This window comes from Pleuronectes platessa, chromosome 8 (genome assembly GCF_947347685.1).
Source record: "Pleuronectes platessa chromosome 8, fPlePla1.1, whole genome shotgun sequence".
Classification (NCBI taxonomy): domain Eukaryota; kingdom Metazoa; phylum Chordata; class Actinopteri; order Pleuronectiformes; family Pleuronectidae; genus Pleuronectes; species Pleuronectes platessa.
The window spans coordinates 26,237,792-26,248,846 of NC_070633.1; the positions used below are offsets into that span (position 1 = coordinate 26,237,792).

General features: G+C 41.8%; 1 protein-coding gene across 1 annotated transcript; it reads left to right on the forward strand.

The window, feature by feature from the left end:
- The first annotated feature begins 8,984 nt into the window (after window positions 1-8,984).
- On the forward strand, window positions 8,985-10,551 carry LOC128446165 (cathepsin Z). The gene is made up of 5 exons (XM_053429131.1): window positions 8,985-9,156; window positions 9,622-9,801; window positions 9,883-10,033; window positions 10,135-10,297; window positions 10,429-10,551. Exons 1-5 carry the CDS (start codon window positions 9,033-9,035, stop codon window positions 10,549-10,551), a joined length of 741 nt encoding a protein of 246 aa, XP_053285106.1. The 5' UTR covers window positions 8,985-9,032.
- Window positions 10,552-11,055: the final 504 nt, after the last annotated feature.

Consider the following 11,055-nt stretch of genomic DNA (forward strand, 5'->3'; position numbering starts at 1 on the left):
CACACAAGGAGAACTACAGAACAGCAATGTGACAATAACAAAGCATCACTATTCAATGATTTCTAGGTAAAATAAGAAAGAGCTGTAGGTCATTGTATTACATTCAGGTGAGTGGGTTCCAGTGAATCATGGTCACTGACTGACAAGTCAACATGTTAGAATTAAAATAGGTAAAGTAAATACAAATATTAATATTTGAGTTATTGCTGCTCTTCTGAGTACAAATTACACTCTAGGTGGAAATTCTAGTTTATATAAAAATCCATTTGGAAGAATAATCTTTTGTACCAGCTAAATATGTAATTATTTCATAGTGTGAGTACAGTATTCAGTTCAGTATTTGCAAGTACCTCATTTAGAATCATCAGACTTCACTGTCTTCACATGTTTCACTCTAGATATTAGTTTTCTGTGGATTTTGCAGTAAAAGTTTTAATAATCCAGCGTAAAGGGAGGAAAACAATCTTAATATACACATATTCGAACTTAAAATTCAGCACACACCCTCTATGCAAGTCTCCAAACACAAATGGTCTCAAGAGTTTCTATAGGGACACTGGGACACATGTGGTGCTGCTGTGAGCCCGGTCGAGTATTTAGTAGATATGAAAAAAAATCTTTCGATTAGACCTGGGAAATTGCTTCTGTCAAGACCACTCAGCAGGGGGAGATAGCTCCTGCTTGAAGTGGGTCTCAATTTGAAAAAGAGAAGTAATCTAAGGTGGCATCTTGATAACATGTATCATGAAAGGGAAAGGAGGGATACGTCCTTGTGTCAGAAGACTCCGGGTTTCATGTCCCTACTGTGTTAAATATGTTTTAAGCTGTCCAACTATACCATCTGTACCTTCACTGATCCTGATCAAAGATTACAAGCTGGCCACTGCTGTAACGAGGGGAAAACTCTGATGTACAAACTGAAATCAAAGCTTGCTCAGCTGCACCATTTTGGGAGAAAAACTCATTATCACAGTGCAGCGGATGTAGCCTGCTCATTTGTCAATTAGGCTCTTTAAATGTTTAATAAGCAAAATCAATGCAGCGAATGAAATCTGCCACCTGGGGCTTCAAGGAACTGTAACTTACTCTGTGGGCTACCTTAACTTTGTGTAGAAAGGAAAAGTGCTTGGTAAAGAACTCAGGCATTCCTTTTGTAACCATTTTTAAGGGCCAGTGCCTCCTGGTCAAGAGGTGGGACGCTGAATGGACTAATTCTGCAGGATTAGTCCTCTGTGGTGGTGATCTCGCCAGCCAAACAAACGTGACCTTATGGTGCAGAATCTGTGCATGCACAACTATACACTGACTCCATAGGAGGGGGCAGTTCAGTCAGGGGATTAGTGGGAATTAGCCGGCGAGGCATACCCTACCGTTTTCAGATTGTCTTCTCTGACTTTGAAAGACTTGTTTAACAAAAATCACATCACAGAGAGAGGTTGGCTGGGGGTGGGGGTCGGGGGAGTGCCGGCACAACTCGTAAAAAATACCAAATGAAAGAAGGAAACTCAGTGGAAGGTATAAGCCTATAGACAGGAGAGCTAAGCAAACTCATAACATCAACAGTTTGTGCTCCAGGGATGTGTTTTCAGTCTCCAAGGGCCAAAGAGAGAGAGAGCGCCTGGAGATAAAAGCCCAGAGAGGTGGACATGCTAGAGCTGCAACACACAAAACCCGGCCTCCATGTGTGTCAGGTGACCCTTTGTTCCCGGCCGGGCTCAGTTCTGCAGCACTGCACAGCCAAATAAACAGTAAATGTTCCAGAGGATGGCCTGGCCCACGAGCTTAAGTAGCATCTGACAGACGATACTCAAAGCAAGATAATGTGTAAAAGAACACAGCTTTCCTGCTCAGTGACTAACACAACACGATGGTCATTCATCTCATGTCCAGGTTTTTTAAAAGCCTTTACTGGCTGTTCTTTTCACCCAGATGCTGGTAGATGTTTCTCTGAAGAAAAAAAAACCCTCTATAGAATAACAGAAGTGGAGCCTTTCTGTGGTGCATTATACACTTTTTGCAGTAACTGAAAAGGTAGCACTTTCCTCAGATGATGCAGTGGGTCAATGAAACCAGATTGATTTTGACATCACCACCGGGTGCATGAGCATACTTTGTATTTTTCCTCTTCTCTGCAGAGTTCTATAGAAGTGAACAGCGCACATACTGTGAGTTCCCAGAGCAGTGTGCAAGGCGGAGGCAACCAAAAAAAAAAAAAAAGGAAAGTGTTTGAACATAAACAGACCAATCAACAAATCAATAAACACAGTCGGGCCCCGAGCTGCTGCTGAGCGACGAATAAACAGAACAACAGCGAGGGAGAGAACAGGAACAGAAAAGAGCGGCGCCGACGGGATCGCAAACATCGTGGAGAGAAAATCCACAGGAAGACGTCAACGTGCGGCTCCGACTGTTTGATGGATAAGTTCTCTCAGGGAAGTGCAGAGAAGTAACAGCGTGAAGATATGTCAAGAGTTATTGCTTCAATAGGAAATGTAATGTCACATAAAGTGAGAGGAGCCTCTTAAGGAAATAAAAAACAAAAGCTAACAATAAATGCAAATAAACCCATCTGCAAGCCTGTGTGTAGCTTGAATGTTGTGTGTGTGTGTGTGTGTGTGTGTGTGTGTGGTACCTCATGTCTTCACTTTGTCCAAACTTGGTCCCACGCTTGGAGGAAAAGTCCACATTCTGTCCTCCAACGATGAAGAGGAGTAAAACAGTCCTCCTCGGTCCTAATGGTCATGAAGAAGATCACTGGTGGGTTTCCCTCTGAGCCACAGGTTCCTGGTCACACGGTGCGATGTCTGGTGACGCACTGTTAGGCCTCCATCGATACACCTTTAGCACCACACTAGCAGCGATGCTAACCAGATGCTACCCATCATGCTAACAGTCGTGCTCAGCCCCCTAAACACTTAAAAACTGTCTAAACACTTGTATACAGTTGTAAAACAGACTTTTTACAAATGAGTGAGGCTGCTTTAGTGACGTGAACACCATCATCTGGTTCACTTTGCTAGTTGTTAGCTGTTGTTAGCATGAACACAATTACTGCTTCATCCCACAGGTGAAGCAGGTGAGACACTCTCCCGCCCTCTCTCTTAGCCCCGCCCCTTGACCAATCATATCGTTAGAAATGGAAGGAGTCTGCCTCACTTCCTGTTGAGGGATGTGTCTTCAACCAAATTAAAGAACGGTTACGTTCTTAAAGTAACAGATTTTACAGTGTCACAGTTTTTAGTGTAGAATTTATGGATTTCTACTGATGCGTAAACCTTAACTCTAGGACCCTTATACTGAATATATATCCTAACTCTAGAGCATTTATACTTTATATTTCTTACCTCTAGGGCTTTTATACTGTGAATATTTTAACTCTGGGGTTTTAATGCTATATAAATCTTAACTCTGGGTCTTTTATGCTATTACTGCTACAACTATTTAACTGGTACTTCCTCGGGCTATGTCCCACTGTTCCATCAAGTTTCAATAAAGCCAGTTGAGTAGTTGTGTAATCCTGCTAAATGAAATGGAACTGTAGAGGTAAAAAGTACAATTTAATAAAAATGTTAAACTATGATGGAAAATATTTTCACTGGCAAGACGTACAAAACAAATAAAGCTTTTATCAAATCTGATATAAAACTAAACTAACTTCATTGTGAGTGATGTATTTCTAAAATGAATCCATGAGCTTGAGGTCAGTTTTACTTGGTGAATACTTCTTCATAACTTGCTTGACATGTTACTGTACTTCTTACATTAACCGCTGATGTTTCACCGAATGGATGTATATATGATGTAATATCAGGGTCCTCAGTCGTCCTATCTGCTCATCCTCTCTTATCCCCCTCACATCTCGGCCTCCACAGGGGCCGTCAACATTATCGGCTTTATGACATGACTGGTAAAGATCAGTGGGATTCCTTTTGAGCCCCCATTCCTTGGGTTTAAGTCCTCTGACCATAGTCCAACGCGCTATTAAAAACCATTTATGAGTGAAATGTACTTAACAAGTCTGTCATCGCTGCGGCTTTGTTATCGTCAGTTGAGCCAATAGAATGTGAAGTGGCTCACCGGGTGACGAAACCCCCGACGGTGAACTTTGAGGCCGGGGGATTTGGTGCTGGTGGACAGGTGGTTTCACTGGCGAGGCAGGAGCTCGGTACGGAGCCTTTGAAAACTCCTCGACTGGAAAATGCGGCCGCTTTGGAGGAGACGGGAGACCAGCACAACGAGCGATGACTGAGTCACTGGACATTGTGCAGATTCTTATAATCTCACTTTTCCAGGAACAAGTGTTGAAATATTGCGCAACATATAATAAAATCAATGACCCTGTTTCTAAAGGATATTTTCCAGTTTAAAGATACTGGGCGAGACACTGGATGACACAGCTCACCCTGTGATCACAGACTCTTAATCAAGATGGATGACGAGTCTCTACTTCACGGCGATAAAATATAATAAGGCCAAAATATTTCAGACATCATATGGAAGCAAAGTCTCTCCAGTAGTGGTCATGATATGGATCTTTGGTCCTGCCGATACACAAGCTCAACTAAAACTCTAACTAAAAATCAACCTTCAAATAGAATAATTAATAATAATAATCATCATATTTCCAACTGATTTACCTTCATGCTTGTTGTTTTTTGTTCTTTACTGCAATAGATAAATGTGAAGCTGATTTACATTTGAATCACCTTTATATGTGGGAGCTGAAGTTCATTCTTGACCTTGGATGCAACTGTTGACAAAACAAAGCCCCTTTAATAACTGTTGGAGCTTCACATTATATCACGTGGTCCTGGAGTTGAGATGGAGTTGTCATGTATTTGTAGATGTTAATATTTCTACCTTTGGTCTGAATATATTATTGTGTGGCTCAAGAGGAAATGATTAACATAATCGACATTTTCCAAGAACATGAGAACGGTTGTAGAATTGATGTATGAATGCTAATATAATGATAGCAAGGACATATTCTAAGTATTCCCAGTTGAAATAAAATGAATATTCACTGATTTTGCGACCATTTTCCTTCTGATAATACACATAAATAATCCGTCATTTCATGGATAATGAATGAGCCACAAATTTGTAGAAATGTGAAAAGTAAATCGTGTCTAACTGAAAAAGAAAAAATCACAACTGTGGTGCAACTTCACCGTGATGCAACCTCATCCATGCACACCGGGTGTAAGGTCAAAACATGAGATTTGTGTATGTGCATCATTATGAGCAAAATAAGCTGTTACCACCACAGTAAATACATATTTTTTGGCTTTAAATCTGACCCTGAACATTGAGCTGCGTTGGTTTCTCTGCTCCGTCAATACTGTTTCTATAAAGTCTAAGGAAAACACCTCGGGCTGCCTGTATAAAGCTGCCTTCGGCTTTTCCTCTGAGTGAACCGTCCAGTTATTTGACGTCCGCTCCTTCCTGACAGTTGACAGGTGAGTTGAGAACATGGCGGGGGGGGAGGGGATCTTCCTGAGGAAATGCCAGAAGAAACTCAACTGCCCTCCAAGTTTCACACGGATCAGCGAACACGAATATTATCCACTCCGCATGCACGCACAGAAATACTTACCAACTATTAAGTGTTCACATGCACACACACTCAACACACACACACACACACACATAGCACGCTCACTTATACACAAATCAATCACCTGGCTTGCGAGCTAGCTAATGATGTTGTTGACGTTAATGAGGTAGGGGACACGCTCATGAAGGCAGCTAACGATGCTAATCATGGAGATATCACACTGATGCGCCTGTAACAAGCCATCATGTCAGGGACTGAGTCATTGATTAACTAGGATCTGATGTGGTTTTTATGTGCGTGCATGTGGAGCACTGTTTGATTTAAGTGCAAGAAACAGCAGAATTAAAAGAAAAATACCATCTGCAGCCTGTGGAGGGTCTCTGAGGTTATTTACACCCTGAAGAGCGTGTGCAGAAAAAACACCAATTATGAAAAGGATGTAGTTAAGACTTATCTAATACCCTTTTCGCTGAATTTAAGACAAATATTTCTACCAAATCCTGTGAGATAAAACCTTACAAAAAGGTATGGTGGTGTTTTTTAGGCCACACATCCACCCTTTACCCATATTGTTTATCCTTTGACCATGAAGGTCTTGTTCGAGCCGGGATTTGAACCTTCTTTCTGTGGTCTGACCACTGCAACACTATATACCACCTATAGGCCAAACATATTCTGTAATTTATCATAAGCACCCATTCATTTCCCTGCTCTGAGAAATCTAGGACTCTCATATCTAATAGCATTATATTCTTTGTTTTTATTTCTCAGTGAGTCACGTTCCACGTCATGATCGACCTCTCTCAGCCAGCTGTCGTCCCAGTGTTGCATCTTGTATGATATGAAGAAACGCATCACGTTGGATCAAATGTTTATGGCTTTTGTGTGTTTTGTCTGTTTCTTAACATTCAGCTTGAGAAGGTGCGGCTTTAGTGCCTTGTCAAAATAAAGTAGAATCAAATAGAAGGCAGACATCATGTTTCCATCGCTGCAGATCAAAGCTGGAATAAAAACCTGCAGAGTAATTTCACCCAGGAGAGAATGCCGATTGAATTCATTCCTTTTTCAGACAAAAGCCAGATGTTTGTGGGTGTTAGTGGTTTTACCAGTTGAAAGAGGGGTTTAGTTTACCTTAATGTTCCTGAGATGGGGAAAACACTTCGCCCTACATCTTCCAAAATGTTGGATTATTCTCTCTATGAAACATTACCTTACGTTACATGTCATTTGGCAGACGCTTTTATCCAAGTCAAACATCTTCACTTGAATTTCAAAACATAAATTGATACGTCTGAGGACCGACAGTCTGGTTGTTGAGAATCTCATTTAAAAACCATGGGCAATAATCTGCTGCTAACAGCCTCCAGTCTCCTGGTTTTCGGCTTCCTGCTGGATTTCTGATCCTCGCTGCAGGGATTTGCTCCCGTTCAGCCTCAAGAGCATTAGTGAGCTCCAACACCGGTGATGTTCGGTGATAAGGTCCGGCTCACACTCGGTGTTCCACTTCATCCCCGAGGTGTTTGATGGGGTTGAGGTAGGGGCTCACTCCCATTTCTTCCACACCGAACTGGGAAAGTCATTTCTATATTAGACCTGGGTTTCGAGTGAAGGTATTGTGATGTCGAACGGGTCTGAGCATGAACAGCGCCTCACACCTACTTTAGACCATGTTGATTGTAGCATCATCACGTGGATTCAAATCTGATTTTATGATGATATGAACAAATAAATAAAGCAAACGCTCATTGATGTGTGAGAAGAAAAGAAAAATCATTAATTGGAGAGGAGTCAAACTTATTTGCATTTGAGCCTTCGGTTTCCATCTCACTGGAACTAATATCATTTACCGTCCTGCAGCTGATTGCAAATCTGGGATCTGGTTTCCTTTCTATATCTAAATATTAATAGTCTCCATTACAGGAAAATTACTTTCATCTCCGACTCACACGGAGGGATTAGATTTTAATCAGCGCATTAAATATGACTTTCTATTCCTGCAGATGGGAGAGGATGGCGGGCGGGCAGTCAATTACCATCATGCTCTGTTTGCCGTCTCGCAGTGATAAAGTCTTTGTTGTCACACGGAGGCTTTGAGAGCATAAACAAAAAGACAAAGTGACGTGTGGGGATGAGGCGACATACTGATGAGCTCCTGTCAGGGATCAACGCATCGAGATCACTCTAAAAGCTTTTAAAGAGATTTAAAGCATTATTGTTCGTGTCAATCCTCAATAACAGCTGCTTCAAAACATCCGGATTCTCACAATGAAACTGGATTTGATTAAATTTGTTGTATTTTTTACTGTTATTGTTTTTTATGCTGAGGAAATTAAACCACTTTCTTTTCTTCTTTCATTTAATTTCACTTCATTTTATTATTCTTACAGCAGACACTTGCATCATGTCGACCACTGACAAAACAAGAAAATACAGAATATGTCTTGGTGATACGGCAAAAGATTATATGAAAATCAACATTTTAATTTCAGTAATAGTCTGAATAAATGTGACATTATTAATATTGTGAAGGTTGTGGTTTTAATCTCTTCTTTATTGGCAGATAATGAGTAACTCAATAATTGAATACCCCTCTCTGTACTTGCACTTGATTATATTGTGATAATTATTGAAACCCATAATAATCTATCTTCTGCCGTATGTACATATTATATTATATTCCTATTTCTATTCATTTTGTATTATTCTAGTAGATTTCGAAGGTCAAGATGGATGTCCTCCTTCAAAGTGTGATTTTGATTTCCCACAATGCACCTGTGAGTGGCGTCCAGGTGAGATCAATGAAGCCTGATGAGCTCCTCCTCTGTTAGTGGTGCTGGTGGGTTATTTAAACCAGGACCCAATGATCTGTGGATTGTGGTTCGATTCCCTGAGATTCAACATGGCGCAGTTCGTCTGTTTTAGTTGCATGCTCATGATTCTTGCTGTTTCAGGACGACACTTTTCTAGAGAGAGGCCCAGTTGTTATATACCAGTGCCCAGGGAACCCAGCTATGGAGTGAGGTGAGTTGACTGTTTTTTTTTGACTGGAAGGCTCAACTTTGCACATTTAAATCAAAATACTGGTTTCAAGTTTTTGCCTGTTATTTAGTTTGCACCTTGGTTTCCCTGCAGACTTCCTCACTTGTGATTTCATGCCATTAACAGCTTTCCTCTTAATGCTCCTCATTCACAAGATGGCTGGGGTTGAGTTCAGACTTGGCTGAAATGCACACACTTGACCAAACATTCCTCAACTGCTACTTTATTTGTGAGGAGACATGTCAGAGCGCTGTGCTGTGAGCTTTCTGTTTCTGCCTCACCATAGTAACCTTCCTGAGGCGTGTGCATGTACAAGCTGACAGGGTGTCAGTGGAAAGCTGCCGCTGCCCTTCAATCTCCATGTTCATAAAAAAAATCAAATCCTGTCTTTCCCAGAACTGCCGTTCGTCCTCATGAACTCCTGAACCTGCTTCAGATGCCAAAGTCCTGGGACTGGAGGAATGTGAATGGCGTCAACTACGTTAGTACGACTCGCAACCAGCACATCCCTCAGTACTGTGGCTCCTGCTGGGCACACGGCAGCACCAGTGCCATGGCCGGTAGGTTTTCTTTTACTTGCCCACTTTAAGAGAACTAACATCCTGCCGTCACCTGAGTAAATGGAGCTGAATTCAATTGTCATTTAAATTGATCTGCAGCATCTATCTAGAAGCTAAAATATGTTAACAAGGGGGTTTTCAAGATTTAGTTCTGAGCCAGAAGTCTAAACTATCACGACTACTTTCTGGAAAAGACATCGTCATTCACCTTTTTAAGAGTTTGCACGACTGTAACCTTGAAAGTTTACTTGAGTTCTTACTCTAACCAGCTCCTCATTATCTGAACTTGCCGCTCACCCACTTGCACTGAGGTATTGCTGGGAGGGAGATGTCTGACAAAGTCTCATAAAATGCCTATTAGATATTGTACCAACTGAACAGATGGGAATTCCACTGATATTAAATCACTTGCGCTAAAACGAATATTTCATCTGTGTGGAACTTTACTCTGCCGTGTGTGTGTAGATCGCATTAACATCAAGCGGAAAGGAGTGTGGCCATCTGCCTATCTGTCCGTCCAGCATGTGGTCGACTGTGCCGACTCTGGCACCTGTCATGGAGGGGACCACGGCGGTGTGTGGGAGTACGCCCACAGACACGGCATCCCCGATGAGACCTGCAACAACTACCAGGCCATTGACCAGAGTAGGAACCAGAACTGATTTTGTTTCATGATGCATTGGTGCATTAGAAAAGCTTTAATTAAGTTTCTCTATCTTTCTCCAGAGTGCAAACGATTCAATGCATGTGGCACTTGCACGACCTTTGGAAAGTGCAACACGGTGCAGAACTACACTTTGTGGAAGGTGGGAGACTTTGGTGCCGTTAGTGGACGGGACAACATGATGGCAGAAATCTACACTGGAGGACCAATCAGGTTTTTAAAGCTTATTTTGAAATGCTGAGGTTCAATTTCACGAAAGTTAAAGGTTATCTAATCGCCTGTCAACATTTTAACTGAGCGCTTCATCCCTCCAGCTGTGGAATCATGGCCACAGAGAAACTGGATGCCTACAGCGGGGGTCTGTACTCTGAGGAAGAAGAGTCTCCTGACATCAACCACATCGTGGCTGTGGCGGGCTGGGGAGTAGAAAATGGAACCGAATACTGGATTGTGCGCAACTCCTGGGGAGAGCCGTGGGTGAGTCATGACAGTGTCTTGAGCTTCACATGGTTCAGTAGCTTTTTATGCAAACTGGCTGCTGGACTGATTTATATAGTTGGTGCTTTTTGATTTATAATCCACGTGACCTTGCTTTTCTTTTCTCCCAGGGTGAGAAGGGCTGGCTCAGGATTGTGACAAGCGCCTACAAAGGAGGAAGTGGAAGCCGGTATAATCTTGCTTTGGAGGAAGACTGCATGTTCGGAGATATGATTGTACCCTCGGCTTATTAATGGTTGTCGAGCACCATTTATCTTAATAAACTATAAAACTGAATTTAAGATCTGTGGTATCGTGATTGTACATTGTTGTCCTACATCAAGACTTTATGATCAAAGATTCAGTACTGACTCATCTCAAAGGTCAAATAGAAGCTAGTGATGTTTTCTAACAAGATTTCCCCACAAGTGTATCTATGCAGCTCCAAGATTTTAGCCTTCTGGCTCCAGACAAATCACATTTGAGCAGACTTTGGTTTCCTGCAAGTAAATACCTTCACGAATCAGTTTGGCAAAATGTGAATAGCAAATAGAAGATTGAGTTTTGGCCAGTCTACGCTGGAAGTCCCAAATTCTTGCCCCCGAAGACGATGGGTTCAGAGATGAAACTACAGTTCTATGCACAAAGAAAATTAGCAGCTGCTCTTTCCAATTGAAAAATAAATCTCTCGTTGCAACTTGCTTTGCACAGTGATCTTTAAAACCCTTTCCTGCAGGAATCCCTTTTTATTTGGAAGT

Coding starts and splice junctions, on each gene's coding strand:
- LOC128446165 (XM_053429131.1), top strand. CDS start 9,033: ATGCCAAAGTCCTGGGACTGGAGGAATGTGAATGGCGTCAACTACGTT. Junction 9,157..9,621: donor CAGCACCAGTGCCATGGCCG/GTAGGTTTTCTT, acceptor GTGTGTGTGTAG/ATCGCATTAACATCAAGCGG. Junction 10,298..10,428: donor ACTCCTGGGGAGAGCCGTGG/GTGAGTCATGAC, acceptor CTTTTCTCCCAG/GGTGAGAAGGGCTGGCTCAG.